The sequence below is a fragment of the Drosophila guanche genome, unplaced genomic scaffold (assembly GCF_900245975.1).
Source record: "Drosophila guanche unplaced genomic scaffold, DGUA_6, whole genome shotgun sequence".
Lineage (NCBI taxonomy): Eukaryota > Metazoa > Arthropoda > Insecta > Diptera > Drosophilidae > Drosophila > Drosophila guanche.
This window is the reverse complement of record NW_022995743.1, coordinates 1,465,281-1,486,839: the sequence shown is the minus strand read 5'-3', so window position 1 is coordinate 1,486,839 and position 21,559 is coordinate 1,465,281. Positions and strand designations below refer to the sequence as shown.

Genomic DNA, 21,559 nt, shown 5'->3' with positions numbered 1-21,559 from the left:
AGTGTGACCGCGGAATTATCGATAAAATATACCATCTAATTTTAAAAAATATACCATAAATATACCGTAGTTTTAAATCAGATTCCTCGATTTTGATGTTCTATTTGATATTAATAACATGCAATGACTTTTACCACTGAAACAATAATTTAATCGGAAAGAAGAATAATTTGGCTTACTAAAAATACTCCTCTTTATTGGAATGTGTACCTTATGACCTTATCTTTTATAACTTTGGATTTGAATTTTTCATATGATGGTCAGGGAAATCCTCTCCTGCTTCTAAACGCTCAGAGTGTGACCGCATAATTAAATACCGACAGACCCTCGAAAGTACACCAAAATATTCTCTCTCATTTTCAAAATATACTTAATTATAATACTGTAATCTTCAATAATTTTCCTCGACTTTGATGTTCTATTTATTATTACTAGCTGGTTAGGACTTTCAGCAATAAACCAATAGTTTTTCTCGATTCATCAATCAAATCTCCACAAGATTGGCTTATTTTCATGGCTCTTCTTTATTAGATTAATAGCAACGCATGGTTAAAAAAAAAGCATTTAAAGTTACGTGGGTGGGAATGGCATGTTCCGTCAATTGACAATTTGTTGCTATCCTGGGTACTTGCGTACCCTATTTGCTATACCTCATAATAAAAATACATATCCCAGCTGTTTTTAAATATTAACAATGACTTTGTCTTAGAATGAGATGCTCTATATGTAAAATATACCCATCTAGATACATCTAGATTCGAGGATATTCAAGGGTACAGGGTATCCAGTTTTGGCGAAAAAGTCTCCAAATGTGCCACAGACGCATAGCACCCAGCTTTTTTTCATACGCAGAATATATGGCAGCACTAGGTGGCGCCACGGAGAGGTATGTAGTTAAAATGTAACAAAGATAAATGAATATTTAAAAATGGCAAATACTTTTATTAATGGTTGATTTTCTTCTTTTATCACATCACACAAGCAAAAATCAACCCGAGCTCCTGTATCTCCTTCTAAAGCAGTGCCTCACATGCGGCTTGCTGCCCTGACAGCGGTTATTCCACGCCACCCAAGCGGAGAATCCCTGCTGCCGTCTGATGTACTTGGCACAGGCAATGGAGTAGCGGATGTCGTCGCTGAGCAGCAGGCGACAGGGCAGCCGGCAGAGATCCGTGGAGGGACGCCCATCCGCCGGCTTGCACCAGTATCTGTCGTTGATCTGGAACAGGCCCCAGTCCACGGAGCCATCCACATTCGAGGGATTGATGGCTTTGCTGTTGAAGGAGCTCTCGCCCTCCACCAGGCACATCCAGTCGGGCAGCTCGCTGTAGGGCACGCCATAACGATAGAGCTGGCGGGCGAGGCTGCATTTGCCCACCTGGCGGGCGGAGATCAGCGAGGAGAGCCAGAGCAGGTGGAACAGATGGAGAAGCCTCAGCCGGAGTACCTTCATCTTCAGCCTAATCTGCGTGAATTGTGGGCCGTTCTGGGCCCAATCCATTGGCTTTTATAGCCGCTGTTCTGAATGTCCGCCACTCAATCGGACAGCTCTGAAGTGGGGCCCCATCCACTCGAGCATAAATCATGGGCACTGAACACTGGCCCAAAGTGGTCTAAAGATCTTCAATGCTGCAGTGGGAGAGGGTCGAGGGGGGAGCGCTGATCAGTGTTACACTTTCGGGTTGGATATAGCCAGTTTTTGGTAATAAATGGAGTGGGAATTGTGTGCCATTTAAGCGGTGAGGCGAGCGACGCGAGCGAGCATCTGCCGTGCCTCAATTTGGGTTTCACTTTCAATAAATTCTTTTGTCATTATATAACAGCTGTAGAGGGGAAGGGGCGAGACAAGGGGCGTCGCGTGTGTTCCTCAACAATTGTGGAAAAGTCATTCAACTTTTTTTGGTGGGGGGGGGGGCAACAAATTTACTTTGTTTCTCGATAAAAAAAAACAGGTTAAAAAATCTACATAAAAGTCTTGGGCTCAGCGCATCTCCTGCAGCTCCTGTGCTGGAGGATACTTGGCCTCGTCCTGCGGCTGTTCCGTGGGCTGCTGGTAGACTTGTTTGGGCAGAAACTGCCGCTTGCGGGAGATGGGACGCACCAGGATGTGCGCCACACAGGTGCAAATGGCCACTATGGCAAAGTACTTGAAGCTCTCCCGCCCGCCCAGCCGCTTGAACATGAAGCCACCGATGAGCGAGCCAATGGAGAAGCCCAAGCCATCGTCCATGCCGGCCATGAGGCCTTGCACTGTGGCGGAGGTGCCTGGTGGGGCCACAGCCGAGGCATAGGCCACGATGCACGTGTAGCAGAGGGCGTAGGTGATGCCCTGAAAGAAGAGCTCCACGGCCACCAGGTACCACGGGTTGGGTATCCAGGAGATGAGCGACAGGCGCAACGCGTAGAACAGGAAGCACATGCTCATGCAGTGGACGTAGCCGAGCTTCTTGATGATCTTGCCGCTGTAGAAGAAGAAGGGCACCTCGCCGGCCAGGCACTCGGCGGCCACCACGAGGCCCTCGATCAGCTTGATCTGATGCATGTAGCCGGTCTCCTCGGCCACCTGCTCCACGTGCCAGAACATGAAGTAAATGATGAACGAGTCAATGATGCCCGCCACGGTGGCAAACACCAGAAAGACGACAATCGGTGGCTGTCGCACGAGTTGCCACACATCCGCCGCTATGGACTCGGAGCCGCCGAGCTTCGGCAGCTTCAGCTTGGACACGGAGAACAGATCGAGGAGGCTGAACACTGCCATAATGATGAGTGCAGGCGTCAGACTCTTCACGGCATCTGCGGTCCACAGGTCCACGAGAATGCCCGCCAGCAGGGCCGTGGCGCCAAAGCCAATTGTGCCCCACACGCGCTGTGCGCCGTACTTGTCCTGTTCGTCCTCGCCCAGCAGATCGAAGCAGCAGGCATCCGATATGGAATTGGTTACATTGAAGCCAATGGTGCCAATGAACAGCAGGCAAACGTACAGCCAGAATCTGCCACTGCCATAGATGCAGCTGTCGGTGTGCTGCAACTGGCAGGAGAGACTTCCCAGCGGGGATCCTCCATCTGGGTGGAGGCTGCACATGTGCTGGCTGTCATTGCCATGCAGCAGATTCTGCCTGAGATTGAGACCTGCCACAATCAGCGCTTGGAATCCATCGCAATCCGCGGAGACCACCGTCTGGCAGTAGTCGGGCGAGGAGAGCACTTCCGGGGCGCATTCTGTGGGTGCCTGCAGCACGGACACATTCCATCTGGCACTGCCCTCGTCGAGGCTTATGGCATGCGAGTTGCTGGGCAGAAAATAGAAGCCAGCATAGGCCAGTGTCATGATTACAATTAAGGACATAAAAATGAACTTGCGAAGGCTCTGAAAGAGGGGAATCAATGAGGGATTAGCTGTACGGGAGAGCTGCTGCTTTGACCTACCGTAAAATAGTCAGCGAGAAAGCCCACCAGGGGCTTGGCCAGCACATAGAGTATGGGCAGCACGGCCATTATGTAGCCCATGACGTCCGGCGGTATGCCAATTTGTTTGCCAATCACCGACAGTTGTGGCAGAATGGGACCCATGGCTGCAATATTGCAATTGAAAGTTAATCTGGAGTCTCTTCGGAGGCCATCACTTACCCGCCATAAAGAAGAAAAAATGCGCCTTGATGGGCAGCAGGCGTCGATTGAGTCGCACCATTGTCACGGGGTTCGTTTAAGGTCGGAAAATGTATCACAGTTTCAAGGCAGAATCATGTCTACTGGGGGATCAAGTTCAGGTGCAATCTTTGGGGTTTGCTGATCATATTTTGTGCACTTTTCGCCTTCGACGTTCATCAACGTCTGGTGGGTGGGAGTCTGTAAATATCAAGAGTGATGTGAATGTAAATTGGTGGCGATATCTAATCAGAGTTTCTCTGTGTGTGTGTTCCCAGACAGCCATCTGATAAGAATCCGAACCTTTCCAAGGAATCGCTTTAATCGGCAGCATAAAGACAGCAGCCAGCATAGGAACAATAGGAACCCATTGCCCGCACCTATCTACAGATACTAATAGAAGTCTTTTGCCAAATCTTATCTGTAGATGGTAAAGATTTAAGTGTAGTCCCATAATAAGTACAAGTACAATTCACGTCGCTGTCGCTGTAAGTGTTTATTATAAACCGGTTTACGAACCCACTAAACACCCAAAACATTGACACACAAAAAGCAGAAAACGACTTACAAATGCCGGCAAATGAATTGATGGTGCAAAGAGATAATCAATCAAGCAACAAATTTGCACAAAAAGGAGACACACAAATAAGCAAATGAAAGGCCAAAAAAGTAGACAAATTAACGGCCCAAAATGTGCATAAATTAATGAGGGAATCACGGAGGAAAAAGGTGAACTAAAAGCAGCAATCGAAGGCGAAAACAAAGAGGCTTAGTGGAAGCCATAGAAAGGCTGGGATTTGTTTTGATTTGATTTGACAAACAATAGTTCTACACTCCCATCAGCGGCTCTATAATTATGTGTATTATTATTTATTATATAAATAACACCCACTGGCTCGGGAGAGATCAAGTGTGCAGGCCCTTCGATGCCTGAGAACTGCGAGCAAACGACTGAAGAAAAAGTCGCCGGGCAAGTCGCTCGCCAGCCGCTGGGCAATCGCAATGCAGTCTGTTGATAAGTCCGCACCAGCGATAAGCGAATCAATTATAGACATAGCACATAATAATAGAGCAAACATTAGTCTATGTGGGGATAGGATAAGGTGCGAGTCTCTGCCTCTCTGTGTCGCCAGGTAAATCCCAGCAGCGAAGCGCTAATCAATCTGGCATATCCAAATCTCCCGCTTGACTCATCATCACTCTCAGTTGTGCGTAGTACAGCCTCAAGCTGCGATCGGTTGGGGGAATCAAAATCAAGTTTTAGCTCTCGACACAGCTGACCAGAGAGCAGACATCCGACAGTCGACTTTAGTCGCCGCTGATCTTCCATTGCGAGCGGTTCGATTCGGCTTTAAGTCCGGCCTCTCAAGCTCAAGCTCAAGTTTTGACTTTGTAATTCATAATTTATAAATAGTTTACCCAGTGACGACAGAGTGCAACAAAATTAACTAAAACTCGCAGCCTCTAAGCGCCTTCCAAGTGACAATTAAAACAGCAGGAAAGTGCCACACAACGACTGCTGACTGCTGACTGCCGACTTCTGGCTGTCTGTTAATAAATAAACGTATTAATAAATAATAAATACAAAATGCAGTCGCTTACATTGGGACTGCTGATTGCAGCCTTCTTATCAATATGCGTAGCTGTGCCACCGCCCGATGATGGCAAATGTAAGTTGAAGTCAGTGCTGGGTGGGGGCGTATCGTCAATGGTGATCTCTGTAAAGGAAAACAAAGGGAAATATTATGTTAATCTATAGTTAAATGTCAAAAGAAGAAACAGAGAGCTTTGAGTACTCCAAAAACCATTCGAAGTAACTAAATGTTCAATGGTTTATATTCCAATTTCCCTCCCAACTTCCTTTTCCTTTTTTGCTTATCCATTTCTTGCGCCACTTCATGCGCAACTCTGTGACCTTGGCTAGTTCAAAACCCGCTATAGAGATAGTATCAGTTCCAAGGCACTCCCCCAGCTCCCCAGCAAGACGCAACCTTAAAGCCGAAACCAAAAACCTGTCGCCGGGTAACCTTGGGGCGGGGCTGGCTGACTGCTCCACTACCCAAGACACTTCTCGGCTTTATGCGAATTCGGGGAACGCAGCAAAAGTGCAAATAAAAGTTTCCCCAGTCTCGCGATGGGAATTTATAATTGAACAGATCTCAGGACAGCGGGTAAATCCCTTGCCGGAAACTGCATGCAAAATGGGCAGAGGGAAAGAAAAGAGACAGACAAAAAGCAGCTAAAAATAAGCATAATTAATGAGCAGACTGAGGGGGGCGTGGTGCAGTCCAACTGGTTGGAATATCTACTAAAACTTTAACCAAATTGTAGTGCGCGTTTGTGTGGTGGAGTCGCGCGGCAATTATCGGAAAACCCCCAAATTCTGTCCACTGCTGGAGGCGAAGAGCAACATTGAGTGCGTCATCGGTGTGGATCGGTTGGACTGCGTGCGACGCATACACAAGGGCACAGCGCACTTTGGTGTGCTCACATCGGAGGATCTGGTGGCGGCACGATGGGCCAGCGTGGAAATACTGGTGGCCAGTGAGCTGCGCTCCCACGAGTCCAACTTTGAGTATGAGATTGTGGCGGTGGTGGACAATCAGGCGAACATTCACACGGTGCACGATCTGCGCGGTGCAAAGTTGTGCCATCCCGGCTATGGCTTGGGCAGCCACTGGACGGAGGTGTTGGCCAATGTAAGTGTTGGAAAACGGGGCAGACATTGCAGAACGCTTTATCCCCATTCTATTTCCTCTTCCTGCAGTACTTTGAAGCCGCTTTGGTGTCCAAGACATGCGATCCCGAGCTGACCGTCACGGAGGATCGCATTGCCGCTTCGTCGCGCTACTTTGGGCCCAGCTGCAAGGCGGGTCCCTGGGTGCCTGACCCCAAGCAGGATCGAATACTGAAGAGCCGCTATCCCTCGCTCTGCCAGATGTGCTACGATCCCTACAACTGCGACCAGAACGACAAGCACTGGGGGCGACGTGGCGCGCTCTACTGCCTCACCAGCGGCGGCGGCAGCGTCTCCTGGGCGCGTCTTGACGATGTGCGAAGTCACTTTGGTGTGAGTACGACGACAAAAGGGTGAAGTTTCCTCATGCTCATCCTCCAATCTGTTCTATCTCATAGTTTATGGGCATTACGGCGCAGGCGGATCCCTCGGAGTACAGCTACCTCTGCCCGGATGGGCATCTGCAGCCGCTGAATGTCTCACAGCCATGCGTGTGGGTGGCCAAGCCATGGCCCGTGGTGGCCGCACGACGCAGCCATGCCGCCCAAGTGCAGCGCCTGGTCACGGGACTCACCCACGACGAGCCCGACAGCTGGCAGAATGCGCTGATGAGTCTGCTGGAGACATATCACGTGTTCACGGTGCCGCTGGACAATGTCATTCCCATCGATGACTATCTGGATCAGGCCACAGCCTTCCAGTCGGCCTACAGCTTCCCGGAGTGCAATCCCCCACGCTCCATTGTTTTCTGCACAACGTCCATCATTCAGCACATCAAATGCTCGTGGCTGCAGGAGGCCTCACAGGTGTACGGCGTGCAGCCGAACATTCAATGCGTGCGCACGAGCAACGTGGAGCAGTGCCTGGACGACACCCGCTTCAAGGCCACCGATGTCGTCGTCGTCGATCAGGAGATGCGCGTGCGGGCACAGCGGGACTACAGCCTCGTGCCGCTGCTGTACGAGTTCTCGCTGGACATGCACGATCGCTATGTGACCATTGCGCTGGTCCACAAGGACTCCAAGTATCAGCAACTCAATGATCTCCGCGGCGCTCGCGCCTGTCTGCCATCGTACGAGGGCGCTGCCCACCTATCCGTGCAGGAGGCCATTGCCAATGCCACGGGCAGGGTGCACTCGCTGCACGGCTACTTCCATCGCGACTCGTGCCTGTGGCAGCCGCACCGTGGCCGGGAGTGTCCCATGCACTACCAGGGCGATGAGGGCGCCCTGCGCTGCCTGGCCGAGGGCGGGGACGTTGCCTTCCTCAGCTCGGATGTGTACAAGCGGTACGTGAGTGGCAACATGACAGCCGACTGGGTTGCGCGCACACACAAGGACTACCGCGTGCTCTGCCCGTACGGCGGCATCGAGCGGCACTCGAACTTTGAGTTCTGCTACCTCCACTGGACGACGCGTGGTCACCTCATGACTCACAATGCCTCGCTGACGCGTCGCAATGAGATCTACAATTCCCTGCGCGACATGGACCAGCTCTTTGGCAGGAAATACAAGAGCGAAACGCGTCCTTTTACTCTGTATGGAATCTTCGATAAACGAAATAATATTATGTTCCGGGACACTACGGATGGGCTGCTGGGCCTGCAGGAGCTGCACCGGGACAACGCCAAGCGGGTGATGGAACACATCTACGATAGATATGCGACCACGCAGTACTACAGCAGCAACGATGAGAGCGGAACGCAGCGTCCCGACAGCTTCAACTTTGAGCTTCTCCTGCTGCTGGCACTCCTCTGCACGGTGTGGCGTCACCTTTCTTAGTCAAGAGCACAAATCAAATCTTTATTTATTGTTGTGATATTACGCTAAAAATTGTTTTAAGAATAACATAATGTCCTGGACCTGTATCACCCGATTTTCTGCGTTTATCTTTTAAGTTAGTTCAAATTGCAGCTAATATTTCGATTGTTTGCTATCGATAAATTACTCACCAGTTGCATTCGGGCAGTGCAGTGTTAACCAGCACTGTGCATCAGCTGTTCATGTTATTGCTGCTTTTTTTGTTATTGTTGCTATGCACTGGGGTTTGTTGTTGCCAGGGAAACAGGAAAAATTTGTCACAACTCAAAAACAGGATAATCTGCATTTCAATTGATTAAATAGACGTGGCAATCGGTCACTAAACTGACATTCACTGAGCATTTAAATTAACCATTTCGGAAGGCATTGGCCGTTGGAAAATGTCTAAGAATGCGGCGCGTACAAGCAGCAAGACAAATGTGAGAGAAACAATACAATTAATAAGAGAGCACGCCGCACAAGGCTATTAATTGATTAGTACTCGCATGCCATGCACGCTGGTGGCTTCACTTTTACAGATTAGTTGGCACTGCACTTGGTAAAATATTCACAAACACGCAGCACATTTATGTTCCGTTTAATCCATTCTTCACCTGGCACTTGGTTATTTTTGCATTAAGTTCGCAGCAGAAGCACAGCTCCCACGTTGTCACAAGCACACGCCCGCATATTAATAATGCAAAGGCTTTTGTAAATCAATTAAAATGAATTAAAGAACGAACCGACACCCGCACCGATCTTCTTTTGTTTGGTTTAAGCCAGTGCTGTCAGCTGCACAGCAGCCAGTGTTGCAAACTCTATCTAAATCTGCAATTTAACTGTTACAATTTGTAATTTTTTGTAGCCACGAAATGAAATTCGAAAAACGACTAAATCGCCGGCTGGCAGTGGAACAGGCGCCACCATTAAGGATAGAAAACCATTGGTCAAGCAGCCAGACAGCGTGGAAGGCGACAGAGCACTAAAGAAACCCACAAAGACGGTGATAACGGCAGCAACCACGATCAGAAAACCCGCAGCGCCAGCGAATGCGAGCAAACCGAAAGAGCGGGTTGCGCCACAGCCCACCAAGCGGACGACCCCCTCGCCTAGTACACTGCGTGCCGTCAAACAGAAGCCGCAGACCGTGAAACAGCAGCCCCTGGTTGTCAAATCCAAGCCCAAGGCCAAGCCAAATGCCGTGCTGGACACATACCACAGCGTGACGGTGGCATCGCCTCCACAGAAGCGTCGATTGCAGCCAAAAACCGCAGCAGAGACATCCCCGGAGCCGGAAAGAGCGCCGCCACAGCCCAGGACACGCACCCTGACGCGCACGCTGGACCCCGAGGAGGTGAAGGTGCTCAAGCGGGAGTCGGCCAAGCAGAGGAGCGAAATCGATGTGGAGGCGCTGCCAGTGAAGCAGCCTGTGGCCTTTGAGGTGAAGTTTGAGGAACCAAAGACGGGGACAGACAGTGCATCGGACAACTACTCGGAGGATGACTTTGAGTCGTATGAATCAGACTTTGAGACTGGCTCCAGCACGCCCGAGGAGGAAGCGGACGAGGACGAAGATGATGAGGAGGAGGAGGCAGAGCAGCCAATGGCCGAGCCAGAGCCAGAAATAGTCGAAGAGGAGGAGGAGGAGGAAGACGAGGACTCTGAACCCACGCAGAACCCAATCACAGTGATACATCGGGACAGGGGGGAGCAGGGGCAGGAACGCAAGTTGGACTCGGGCCACTACGACATGAACATGCGCCGCCATCCGCTGCTGGCCGAGCTCAGCTCACAGTCCACGCAGCATCAATGCGACAGCTTCGACACCAATTCGATGGCCAACTCGGAGCAGCTGGACTCTGGCATAAGCACCACGGACCAGGAGAAACTCCAAAGCGTGGAGTCAGAGTCCAACGTGTACTACGGGGGATATGCCAACTTTGTGTCCCGTCCCGTGGAGAGTCGACGCGGCAGGGAGCTGATGCGGAAGCTGCGCTTTGACCAGCTCACCTATCGTCTGTTTGAGATGCAACCGCTGAGCTACGAGGGCTACATGCAGAGCTACGGTAAGCTGAACACCAGCCAGTCGGCCACCCAGACGCAGTCCCCGTACATGGACACCGAATGCCAGACGCTGGAGCTGCACACTCGCAGCAGTTGGACGCAGCATCCGCCACACTACGGCGGGCAGTTGGTGCTCAGCTGCAGCGGAGATGCCGAAGCGGAAGAATCGCTGACACGACCCACAGATGCCTACGAGACGAGCCTGTTCCGCCTCGAGCAGCTGCATCGCGTGGAGCAGCAGCGAGCGCAGCAGCAACAACGCCAGCGCCTGGCCAAACCCACGGACCTTGAGCGTCTCGGTGCGTTCCTGCATAAGGCCGCGCGACTGCTGGGGAAAGTTCTGGCTGACAGCACCCAACGACGACCCAACAGCCCGCGCCAGCTGCCCCTGCAGACGGGCCTGCTGAATGCTCTGCCTGTGCGCCGCATCTTCGGGGGTTCTGCCAGCGGACAGCTGGTGGTCACGGTGCACGAGTGCCCGCCACAGAGCAACGTGTATAGCGAGGACTTTGCCAACTTGCTGATGGTCTGGTCGCTCAACCATCCCGCCAAGCCGCTGCGCCTGCTGTCCACCTGGGCGGAGGTTTGCCGCGTGGCCTTCTGCAGCGAGGCGCCAGACATCATTGTGGCGGGCCTGCGGGATGGCAGCGCGGCCATGTGGGATCTGCGCGAGACCTACAGCTACTGCTCGAAGTTGGACGGGCACTTGACGCACTTTGCGGCCACCCAATCGGTGGTGCCATCGCTGAAGGGGCAGGCCAATGCCTTGGATCTGGGTGCCATGGTGGATGTGCGCAGCTTTCGCAGCCAGCAGAAGGCGGGGGCAGCTGCAGCCACACACAAGGATGTACAGGTGAGTGTCTAGCACCAGTCAAAGTTCTTGTTAATAATCTGCGTGTCCCCATAGTACGCCTCGCTGAATGATTCTGGCTTGCTGACCATGTGGACGCTGGTGGAAGGCTCCAACGTCTCTGCCTCGACCTCTACCTCCGGCAGCAATGAGTACACCTCCCCGTGGGCCCGAGTGAAGCTGCTGCAGAGCGCCAGCTGTGATCTGCGTGACTATGTGGAGCGGCGGCTGCTGCGAAGCAATCAAAGTGCCTACGAGAAAACCAAATCCCTGTTCCAGGGCAACATCTACAGCGACGATCTGCTGCGAGAGCTGAACGAGACGCAAACGCTGAGCACGGCGCTGCAGGGGCAGGGCTTGCAGGGGCTGCGCTTCACCAGCATCGACACCGGCAGCGATCTCATCTACGTGTGCAGCAATCGGAATTTCGTGCTCTGCTGCACGCGCAGCCTCAAGCCGGAACGCTTCAGTCGTATCGCGGTCAATGAGAGTCGCTTCCTCTTCCCCACCGCGCTCTGTGTGCTCTCCAATGAGAGCTTCGTGGCGGTGGGTCTGTCCAACGGCTCTGTGATGATTCTCAACTGCAATCAACGGCAGCAGCAGCAGCGGCAGGGACACAAGAGGCCACCCACGGGGCTGCCAACAGCGACCGCTGATCCACTCGGATCGGAAGTGGGCAAATCCTGTGCCATTCAGAACATTATCCTCAACGAGCGACGCTCCTTTGAGCAGCAAATGGATACGCAGGAGTCCAGCAATTACGATCTAAGGCCCAACACGGCCCTGGAGCTGTTACGGCAGCCACGGCGCTCCTACGAGATGCGCATCTTTGACCAGCAGCTCCTGCTCAGCGGCAGTGGACTGCGTCAGCATCTCGTTCAGTCTCTGGTGCTCTCCCACGATGGTTGGCGTCTCTCCGCCCTGGCCAATGGCGCTGTGCGCACCTACGACTTTTACTTGGACAAGGAACTCCCACAGACAGGGGAAAGTGGAACCAAAATCATGGACATGGCCGCCAGCAATGAGCAGCATTTACTGATCCTCGACAGTGCGGGACAGGTGCAAATGCACTCACTCGATTCCTCCTAGTTTGTTGATTGTTTTTGAATCTATTTAATTATGTGACTACTTTTATGCGTTAGTTCAGAGAGCAGTTTTTTGAGAGCAAATAAAGTGTTTAATGCAACTAAATGGGCGTATAAGAAGGAGCCAAAATTAGCTGGTTTCGAGTAATATTAGTGGAAACTTCTTTTGTCGACAAAATATTTTGTGACTGCGTGATTTGTTTTTGCATATTTCGGAACGAAATGTAAGCATTTTCTGCTTAAGTAAGAGCATCCCAGGCGCCCATTCCACGAAGCGAGAGTACAGCAACAGCATAAAGAAGACATAACAAAGGGCATTGAAAAGTCCCTCCCTGGGCATACATATATTATTCGTATATTACAGCATGTTTTATCAATATTTTTAACAACTTCAATCAGTTTTAAGTCCACTTCCGGAGCACTTCAAAATTCTACTAGTTCTGGGAAGAGAGCACAAAAATGTGCCATAAATAAATTTCAGTGAACAAAAGATGGTTTGTCCTTTTCCTTAATCGATATTCAACAGTTGAAAATATAATTACAAAAAATATAAGAAAAAATGTACAGACTAGATCCCCTATAACATATTAACTAAATATAACAACAATTATTTATGGTGTGGCACTCTTTTCACCATCGTCTAGTGGCGGTGCTTGGGATGGACGCAGTCGTCGTCGGCGTCGCGAGACACGCAGCACAATCTCGTCGTTGATGCGCTCGAACTGGTAGTCCGTGGAGCCCATGGAGCAGCGTTTCGTTACCACGGAGGTGTCACTGCCAAAGCTGTGATTGATGCTCTCATCCAGCGTCTCATCGATGGTCACATGCTGCAGCGTGGGCGATGCCTCGTTGCGGAGCGCTGCCGCTGGCTGGACTGGTGATGGTGGTGTCTGCGGCACAACTACCTCCTCCTCGGGCATGTGGATCTTTCGCTTCTTAAGCGGCGTCTTCTCGACTCTCAATTTCTCTGGCGTCGTCATTGGCGTCGTCTTCCTGCCCTTGGGCGTGGACTTCCCTGGACTAAGCTGCAGCGGGGATGCGGTAAGAGTTTGCATCAAATCGTTTTGCGGCGTCTGTTGGGATTTGTTGGATGTGGACGTCACTTTTGTCTCGTCCGGCGATGTCTGATGCAGCTGCTGCAGCGCCATTTCGATGGTATCCTCGGCGAGCGTGAGATTCGGATAGCTTGTGTTGGCGGCACTCGGCACTGGCTCCTGCTCGCCCGTCAACTCATTCATGGCCGCCTCCAGCACCATATCCTCACTGTGGTCGGTCTTTGTTGAGTCTGGCTGGGCATACAAAATGCTCGAAGGCTTGGAAGTGGCTGCAACAATCAAGGAATCGTGTATAGAGCCGTGTGGGGGTAGTATGGGAATCTCAATGCCAGTGGATGGAATTGCGGGAGTTTCCTTGCCGGGGCACTGATTCTTCGATGCGTTAACTGCAGCTGCAGGTGGCTCCTCCATTGAAGGAGGAGTCTCTATAGCAGAAGTTTCATTGTTGGCTGCGGAAACTGCAACTGCTGGAGTCTTCTTGACAGGAATCTCACTAACAAGAGTCTCAGGAGTCTCTTTAACAGGCGTTTCCAGTGCAGCAGCATCTGCAACAGGCGACTCCTCAGCTGGAGTCTCATTTACAGCAGCCTCCATCGTCTCATTCTTGGTCTCAGGAATTGCAGTCTTAATCACAGGCGTCTTAGCTTCGTCTTCTGATACGTGAGTTGCGGTTGAAAGCGTCTCAATGGCAGCAGGCGCTTCAGGGGCTTCAGGCGTAGGCACAGTCTCATTTACAGGTGTCTCAGCTACAGGCACTTCCATCTCTTCTCCATCAGCTTTGTCTCCCAATCCCTCAGTTTCCTGCTCTTCAATCTGCATATGCTCAGCCACACAACTTGCCTTCTTGGCAAGCTCAGCATCAGCCTCGTTCTCCTTCTTGCCATCAACGACATCTAAGTCTGGTGGTGCTGCGCTCCCATCTGTAATAATTTCTGCTGACGAATCAAATGGCACATCGACACTCAAGGCAATATTTTCGATATCCACTATCACTGGCAATCGAATATCCTCAATTATTTCGATGGCTGCGGCAGTCTGGATGGGACGCTCCGAAATTGTGTTCATGGCTGAACCATTTGTCGGTGTTGCTAGCTCTTCTGCTGCTTGAATCTCAGTAGTTTCAGTGTCACGCCTTGGTGTGGGACAATCATCATCTAGAATCGTGTCCGAGCATTTGGTGGGTGTCTTTAAGTGTGCCATTGAAGGCGGTTTGTCAGTCACTGCTGCTGCTGTTGCCTCCTTTAATTCGGAACTTGCTGGCTTCGTTTCCTGATCCTCCACTTGTGCTGTTGCTTTGATGACTTTTGGAATCAGTTTTCCCTTCTTTTCTTTCGATTTGGTTCTAGTTTTTGTGCTCAGCTCTTTGATTAAGGCCTCGTCTTTGACTGCAGCTTTGGGTATGGTTTCTGGCTTCAGCGACAGCCTCTCTTGCTTTTGCTGCACTTTCTCGTTCGAATCTGTCTGCTGGCAATCCTCTAAGGGACGCGTAATCTTTTCCTCCATACCATAAATGATGCAATCTTCAATGACATCTGATTTGACAGCACCCAAAGCCTCAACATCTTCAGGCTGCTGCTCTTTCGAGTCATGAGTTTCATTCTTCACAGGCGACTGCTGCTGACAAATCATATCTAATCCTGGTATCTGCTGCTTATCCAAAGTGCTGTCCCAAGAAAATATTCCAGCTTCCTCTTGGGTCGCCGTGGCAGCTTTCTCCTGTATCTTCGTCTCAGCTTGTGACGCTGGCAGCGTGCAGTCTTTGGCTTGAGGTTTCACCTGGAAGTAACCATCAATAGCAGATCTGCTTATCTCCTCGTTTTTAGCAATCTTCTCCCCTCCGATGGGCTGCAATTTGTTTTCTGGTGTGTACAACTCCTGGGGCGTCGCTGGGGACTTATTTTCTTGCATTTTCTTAATCATTTCCACATTAAGAGTGGCTGGAACTTTATCGTCTGTCTCCTCACCGAAGAGCGTCTTCGCTGTGGCTGCTTTCAGTGCCCCTTTGGAGCAATCGTCAGGAGGCTGCGGTGCACTGAAAGTATCGTCAAATGCTGATATCAATGATGAAGTGTGAGGAATGGAAGTAAATTTCTCTCTTCTCCTTACCTGGGCTTTGCGGCTGCTGTTCGGTTGGGAGATCGCGAAGCACTTCTTCGTTTGTTGCCGCGATCCCTGCTCTGGCGGCTGCGATGGTGTGGCTCATGTCGATGGGAACGCTTGTCGCTGCGACTACGACTGCGGCGTCTTACACGTTCCTTCAAACGGCTGTCGGAGTGTCCGTGTCGATCGTTGCTCTTGTGTGGCTCCTCCCTGGGCGATCTGCTGCGAATTGTGCGCTTGCTGTCCCTGTTTGCCTCCTCACCTGTTGAGCTCTTTTGATGTTGCATTTTCTCACTTACTTTGGGTTCAATTCTGAATTTATTGATCGCAGCTTCCTCCAGTTTATGCTTTCTCGGCTCCTTAGACTCTATCTTGACTCTGTTGGTGGCAGGTTCTGCTAGTAGGTTCGGTCGTTTGTGCTCTGAGTGTTTGTAATCCGTGGGTCGTTCATTTTCGTGGTCATTGCCGTGCGCAGTCTTAAATTTGTTGCTCCCAGGCTCCGACAGTTTGGAGCGTTTGTGCTCTTGGCCTACGTCCTTGGCATCTTCTTCAGCTCGTCCACGCTTACGTCTGAAGCAAATGTCGTCTTTCCTGCAGCAGAAATGAAATGTAAAAAGGCAATGAATCATGGACAAAGTGGTCTGGTCTTACTCCTTGCGCAGCTGCGTAATCATCGACTCCTTTCGCTTAATTTCCGCCTTGGCAGTGTCCATGAGATTCTGCAGATTGACTTCCATGGCTCTGATCTTCTTGCCGAGCGCTTTGTTTTCCGCCTTTAAGCCCTCGATTTCGGCCTGTGCGCCTTTGTATTTGGTCTCCCAGGCCTCCAGCTCTTTGGATTTCTGCAACACAAAAAACATTATATACAGTTTGTTGGCCTACTCCAGGGGCACACTCACCTTCTCCTCGGCATTCTGGAAGTCGTCCAAGTCGCCGTATATGTTTAGTTCATCGTCGTCGCTCAACATTTTAGTAAATTAAAATATAAAAGCAGCAAAAATTGGGAAAACGCTGAAGACGTGGTCGAGTGTTGGCTAATGCGAAAGAAACGCGTATTTTGCCAGTGCTGCAGAATGGCGAAGCCACTATGCGCGCGGAATAGAAATTTTAAAATTGTATCCAGTAGTCTGTGTTTTTTTTTTAACATCATTGTAACATTAAAACACAACACAATGGATTCACAAGCAAATTCGCACTTCTACAAGAAAGCGAGGCGTAGATTTTCGTGGCTTACGTACCTACTGACGGCCATATTTCTGATTCTCTCGGTGGCTCAATGGATTTCCATTCAACAATTGTATGTACCCAGGACTTTGCCGCATCTTTGCTAAATCCTAGCTTACTTTCAGGAGCGCTTCAAATGAATTCTTTACCGAGAAATATTGGGTGGGCAGCATTTTCTTCGCCGTCGGACTGGTGCTCTTTGGGCTGTTCATTTTCTTTGAGACTTTGCGCTTTGTGGTGCCCCTCAATTGGATATTTGCCATTGTTATAGTGAGTTTGGTTTACATTTAAGCAAAGAAAACTGGCAGCTTTCACTTGCAGTTTGAGTGCGTTGTCATGGGCGTCGCATCGCTGGTGGTGCGTCACCATAAATACCAATTTTTGCTGAGTTTTGTCATCTGGTCTGTGACTCTGGGCATCTTTCTGCTGTGCGGCTCCTTTCTGCCGGTGAGTTATCACTGAAGTTTATTCTCCTGACACTCTTGCCTCATCTTCTCCCCAGCACGATCTAACTCTGGATATTGTTGTGCTCTTTGTGCTGGCCATTCTGGCACTCATTGGCGCCATGTACTTCCTCATGATGCACATTGTGACCAATATGCCGTATTCATTTTTTGTGCATCGTGGCTTTGTTGTATGCAGCATTTGGATGGTAAATTAATCATAAATCAATTCATGTATAGCTTCATTTAATCCCCCTGCAGTTTATCATGTATCATGCACAGATCATCAATGGCGGCAAGTTTGCAGAAATGCGCACCAAGGACTATTTACTTTCATCTCTGATGCTCTTTCACGATTTTCTGCTTATGTTTATGCTGTCATTTCATTTGGCACCCAAATGGTCCGATGAGTGTGATGCGCACCTAAATAAGACGTCCATGCTGATATTCATAACAGACCCAACCCCACCGATGTTTTGGGATGAGGACTAAAAAGGATTACAACCAAGCAGAGTCGCGTTGCAGTCGCAGTCGCAGTCGCAGTAGAGTTTGAAAGGAGCGCCTACAGCTATTGATTCGCAACACTGCACACAATCGTTTCACAGCACTGATTTGCGTTTGGCGCCATTTCGCCACAGCTGCTTTTCGTTTTTTTTTTTGTTTATTTCGCTTGTTCTTTGATTTCCGAGTGAATAAACTGAAATTGGCACAAAGCTGACCTAAACAAATAAACCTGCATTTAGCCACTGCAGCTTAGCATTCGCAATTTCAGTTGAACTGCAGCTATGGATCCTACAATATCCGTTTCCAAGGTGAGTTGCAAAAATCTGGTGCACTGCGGCTGAAAATTCAAGTTGTTCTTTTGCAGGGCTGTTTTGTCTACAAAAATGGAGCTACGCGTGCCGACAAGAAGGCATCCGGCAAGCGAAAGAGAGCCACAGGCGGCACGAGTAGTCTGCTGGGCAAGGAGGTCATCGGGCAGCCGTTCTACGATGCCTACACCCACACCTGGACTCAGATGAACGAGCACATCCAGCGCCTGCAGCAGCAGAGCTATGCCCGCACCCTCGAGCAGTTGGTGGAGTTCGTGGTGGGTCAGCGGCAGATTGAGGAGAAGGAGGAGGAGGAGGAGGAGGAAATCAATGAAATTCTGCCCACAGCCGCACTCCTCACGGGCATCAATCAGCCGGATCATCTCAGCCATTTCGAGACATTCACGCAGCGCCTTCATGCCCAGAAGGCGGCCAGGGTATGCGTGCTGCAATCACGCGATTGTCCCACTCTCAAAGCAGCCATCGAGGCCATGGTCTTCAGCCTGATTGAAGGCGAACAGCACCAAGAGGACGCCGAAGAAGAGGAGGAGGATCGGGATCGCAAGCGACTGAGACGCTCCCATTGCACGATTCGGCAGCTGAAATCTTGGTACAGTAACAACTTTCCAGCGGGGGAAAGGAAGAAAAGCCAACAGTTGGTTGTTATCTTGCCGGACTTTGAGTGCTTCAGCGGCCACGTGCTGCAGGACTTGATACTCACATTGAGCGCACACTGCGACACGCTGCCATTTGTCCTGGTGCTGGGCGTGGCCACGGCCATGTCGGCGGTGCACAGCACGCTGCCCTACCATGTCAGCAGCAAGATTAGGCTGCGCGTCTTTCAAACACAGTCGGCGCCTACGGGTCTGAATGAGGTGAGAGAAATCTTCGCTGGAATGGAATTTATCATTCAATTTTTCTTTGTTTCAGCTGCTGGATAAGGTGCTGCTCTCCCCGCTGTACGCGTTCCATCTATCCGGCAAGGCATTCAAGTTCCTCACGCACATTTTCCTCTACTACGACTTCTCGATTCATGGGTTCATCCAAGGCTTCAAGTACTGCCTCATGGAGCACTACTTTGCCGGCAATGCCTACGCTCTGTGCACGGACTACAGCAAGGCGCTGAATCGCATCAAGCTGCTGACGCATGAAGACATGGAGACCATACGGCGGCTGCCCTCGTTTCGGCCCTATGTGGAGCAGATCAATGACTGCAAGCGCATCATTGCCGTGCTCACGGACGACGATTACCTGAAGAAGAAGCTGCCGCAGCTGCTGCGCGATTGTCTGCTGCACTTTCTGCTCTTTCGCAGCACGCTGGAGTTCTTCACGGAGCTGGTGGGCGATCTGCCGAGCTGTCCGCTGGGCAAGCTGCTGCGCGAGCTCTACGTTAATTGCCTAAACAAACCGATTGTCGCCTCGCCCGAGTACAAGGAGTGCTGGCAAATGCTGAGCTTCCTCTCCAAAGAGGAATTTGTGGCGAAAGTCCAACGAAGTTTGGCCCGAACCGAGCACTTTCTGGCTGAGGAGATTGCCCCCCTGGAGCTGGGCGAGGCCTGCATGTCCGTGCTGCGACCGCAGATGCAAAGCATTCGGCAGCTGCTCGACGATGTGGTTATGGGCACGCTAGAGCAGATGCCAGCCATGGCCACGGATGAGAGCAGACCTGCAGCGAGTCTCACGCAAGTTGCCTCGCGGCAGGAGCTCAAGGCGCAGCTGCTGCAGCGCACCCAAGCGGACAAGCAGCACCAGCAGCAGCCCACCACAGAGTTCGCCCGCTCTGTGCACAAGACGCTGGAGCACATTGAAACGCTGCTGGTGCGCGGCCATTTGCGTGCGCTGCAGGACGCTCCACCGCTGCACGAACTCTACGTCTTCAGCGACATCTCCACGGTGCGCCGCAACATCATTGGCGCCCCACGTGCCGCTCTGCACACCGCGCTCAACAATCCTCACTTTTACATGCAATGCAAATGCTGCGAACTGCGCGAACAAACGCAGCTTATGGGTTCGCTGCCCGATCTCTCGGTGGTGTACAAACTGCATCTGGAGTGCGGGCGCATGATTAATCTGTTTGACTGGCTGCAGGCTTTCCGCTCGGTGCTGCATGCCAACGAGGAGCCAGTTGGGGAGGTGGCGCAAGAGCAAATCGATCCGCAGATACAGTGAGTCCACAGAAACCTCAAAAATTTCACAATTTTCTTATTCTTCCCTCTCTCTCTTGCAGGGCACGCTTTACGCGCGCTGTGGCCGAGCTGCAGTTTTTGGGCTACATAAAGATGTCCAAGCGCAAGACGGACCATGCCACAAGGCTCACCTGGTAGCTGCCACAAGTTTTCTCTATGTCTGTTTCGGGATTATTTTATATAAGTTGCTTGCATGGTACGGATACGGATAAATACAATATTTTAGCACAAAAATGAAGTCTCTGAGAAGCAAGCGGGGGAGTAGGTATACGGGCAGGAAGGAACTTCCCTCAAATATCAACAAAATGCTCATTAAAGCTCGGATCTTCCTCACATCAGCTTCAGCGTCTCGATGGCTGCCGTAATGCGTTCAATCTCCGCTCGCGACTCTGTCAGCTTCGTCTCGTTGGCTGTTTGCACCTCGGCGGGCACTTTGCTGGCGTAGTCGGAGGCCTGCATGGCCTGGGTAAGCTTGCCGACGGTCTGCACCAACTGATCGCCCTTCTTCTGCAGCTTGGCAATCTCCTTGTCCGCCTCCACGAGGCCCTTCAGCAGTAGGTGCACTTCGCACTGCCCTGTGACGGTGAGAATGGCACAACCAGCGGGCGCTGCGCTGTCAAAGGAGACCTTGGAGCAGTAGGAAATGGTGGCCAGGTCGCTGGCATAGCGTTTGAGTATTTCATTGGGTGTGGCATCCGTGCAGACGATGTACGCCTCGGTCTTCGTCTTGTTGGGCAGATTGTAGTCGGAACGAGCGGAGCGTATGATGCGAGCCGCTTTCTGGACAAACTCCACATCCGATTCGATCTTGGCACTGCGCCAGGAGGTGTTGCCTGCGAGGAATAAAAACATTTAACTCATAACCAAAAGCCAGTTCGGGCATCTACTCACTGGGATAGCTGGCAACGCAAATGCTGGGCGCAGGATTGGCACGCGGCAGGCGCTGGTAGAGCTCCTCCGTGATGAAGGGCATAAAAGGCGAGAGCAGTCGCAGGCCAAAGTCCAGGCACACGTAGAGTGTGCGCCGTGCGGCGGTCTGCTGCTGCTCGCTGCCAGCCTGGAAGATTGGCTTCAGGCACTCCAAATAAACGTCGCACAAATCGTACAGCCAGAAGGCATAGCAGGCGCTGGTGGCAGCGGCAAAATCATACGACTCGAAGCCCGCATTGCAGGCCTCAATGGCAGCAGCCAGTCTGGAGAGGATCCAGGCATCCATCTGGTTGACAGCGTCGCTGGAGCTCAGTTCGGTGCTGAACTTCTCCTCCCCGCTGAAGTAGAGCAGCGCAAACTTTGTGGCATTCCACAGTTTGTTGCAAAAGAAGCGATAGCCCAGGACACGATTGATGTCCAGATTGATGTCGCGCGCTTGGGTGATGTAAGCGCAGAGGGCGAAGCGCAGGGCGTCCGAGCCGCACTCGGGTATGCCCTGTGGGTAGTCCTGCTTCTGGCCAGCCTTGGCCTTCTCGATCTCACGTGGATCGAGATTGGAGCCGACGAGCTGAGCGTGCAGACCCTCCAGCGTGATGCCCAGTATAACGTCCATGGGATCGATGACA

General features: G+C 51.3%; 8 protein-coding genes across 12 annotated transcripts in view; 4 read left to right on the top strand and 4 right to left on the bottom strand.

Annotated features, from left to right (window-relative positions):
• Positions 1–937: 937 nt before the first annotated feature.
• On the bottom strand, positions 938–1,904 carry LOC117585826 (lysozyme P). The gene has a single exon (XM_034275562.1). It carries the CDS (start codon positions 1,499–1,501, stop codon positions 989–991), a length of 513 nt encoding a protein of 170 aa, XP_034131453.1. The 5' UTR covers positions 1,502–1,904; the 3' UTR covers positions 938–988.
• Positions 1,905–1,922: 18 nt separating this feature from the next.
• Positions 1,923–8,953, bottom strand: LOC117585793 (major facilitator superfamily domain-containing protein 6). 3 transcript variants are annotated; one of them, XM_034275494.1, is made up of 5 exons: positions 8,337–8,953; positions 5,251–5,366; positions 3,631–3,849; positions 3,430–3,575; positions 1,923–3,370 (listed from the first exon to the last, which is right to left on the bottom strand). In XM_034275494.1, the coding sequence occupies exons 3-5, from the start codon at positions 3,689–3,691 to the stop codon at positions 1,982–1,984; spliced, it is 1,596 nt and encodes a 531-aa protein (XP_034131385.1). In that variant the 5' UTR covers positions 3,692–3,849; positions 5,251–5,366; positions 8,337–8,953; the 3' UTR covers positions 1,923–1,981. The 3 variants fall into 3 exon arrangements, with proteins under 3 accessions (XP_034131385.1, XP_034131394.1, XP_034131400.1); XM_034275503.1 differs by lacking the exons at positions 5,251–5,366; positions 8,337–8,953 and adding an exon at positions 5,068–5,173; XM_034275509.1 differs by lacking the exons at positions 5,251–5,366; positions 8,337–8,953 and adding an exon at positions 4,541–4,605.
• LOC117585786 (transferrin) lies at positions 5,182–8,258 on the top strand. The gene is made up of 4 exons (XM_034275480.1): positions 5,182–5,318; positions 5,980–6,347; positions 6,416–6,718; positions 6,784–8,258. The coding sequence occupies exons 1-4, from the start codon at positions 5,237–5,239 to the stop codon at positions 8,164–8,166; spliced, it is 2,136 nt and encodes a 711-aa protein (XP_034131371.1). The 5' UTR covers positions 5,182–5,236; the 3' UTR covers positions 8,167–8,258.
• On the top strand, positions 8,586–12,289 carry LOC117592258. The gene is made up of 3 exons (XM_034285903.1): positions 8,586–8,624; positions 9,050–11,101; positions 11,156–12,289. The coding sequence occupies exons 1-3, from the start codon at positions 8,586–8,588 to the stop codon at positions 12,185–12,187; spliced, it is 3,123 nt and encodes a 1,040-aa protein (XP_034141794.1). The 3' UTR covers positions 12,188–12,289.
• A 396-nt stretch (positions 12,290–12,685) lies between these two features.
• LOC117585760 (uncharacterized protein KIAA0754) lies at positions 12,686–16,376 on the bottom strand. 2 transcript variants are annotated; one of them, XM_034275421.1, is made up of 4 exons: positions 16,238–16,376; positions 15,990–16,180; positions 15,345–15,929; positions 12,686–15,270 (listed from the first exon to the last, which is right to left on the bottom strand). In XM_034275421.1, the coding sequence occupies exons 1-4, from the start codon at positions 16,304–16,306 to the stop codon at positions 12,795–12,797; spliced, it is 3,321 nt and encodes a 1,106-aa protein (XP_034131312.1). In that variant the 5' UTR covers positions 16,307–16,376; the 3' UTR covers positions 12,686–12,794. The 2 variants fall into 2 exon arrangements, with proteins under 2 accessions (XP_034131312.1, XP_034131323.1); XM_034275432.1 differs by lacking the exons at positions 15,990–16,180; positions 16,238–16,376 and having other exon boundaries at positions 12,686–15,289; positions 15,345–15,579.
• A 124-nt stretch (positions 16,377–16,500) lies between these two features.
• LOC117585812 lies at positions 16,501–17,512 on the top strand. The gene is made up of 5 exons (XM_034275537.1): positions 16,501–16,635; positions 16,688–16,832; positions 16,884–17,009; positions 17,065–17,214; positions 17,267–17,512. The coding sequence occupies exons 1-5, from the start codon at positions 16,511–16,513 to the stop codon at positions 17,495–17,497; spliced, it is 777 nt and encodes a 258-aa protein (XP_034131428.1). The 5' UTR covers positions 16,501–16,510; the 3' UTR covers positions 17,498–17,512.
• Positions 17,513–17,621: 109 nt separating this feature from the next.
• Positions 17,622–20,341, top strand: LOC117585773 (origin recognition complex subunit 3). 2 transcript variants are annotated; one of them, XM_034275468.1, is made up of 5 exons: positions 17,622–17,817; positions 17,874–18,117; positions 18,148–18,692; positions 18,748–19,982; positions 20,045–20,341. In XM_034275468.1, the coding sequence occupies exons 1-5, from the start codon at positions 17,791–17,793 to the stop codon at positions 20,139–20,141; spliced, it is 2,148 nt and encodes a 715-aa protein (XP_034131359.1). In that variant the 5' UTR covers positions 17,622–17,790; the 3' UTR covers positions 20,142–20,341. The 2 variants fall into 2 exon arrangements, with proteins under 2 accessions (XP_034131359.1, XP_034131350.1); XM_034275459.1 differs by having other exon boundaries at positions 17,874–18,692.
• LOC117585766 (valine--tRNA ligase) overlaps positions 20,163–21,559 on the bottom strand; it is a 3,775-nt gene continuing 2,378 nt past the window's right edge. Inside the window, 2 exon segments of the mRNA XM_034275447.1 lie at positions 20,163–20,836; positions 20,895–21,559. The exon segment at positions 20,895–21,559 is cut by the window's right edge and continues 13 nt beyond it. Of these exon segments, the coding sequence (XP_034131338.1) occupies positions 20,334–20,836; positions 20,895–21,559 (1,168 nt within the window). The 3' untranslated portion in view covers positions 20,163–20,333.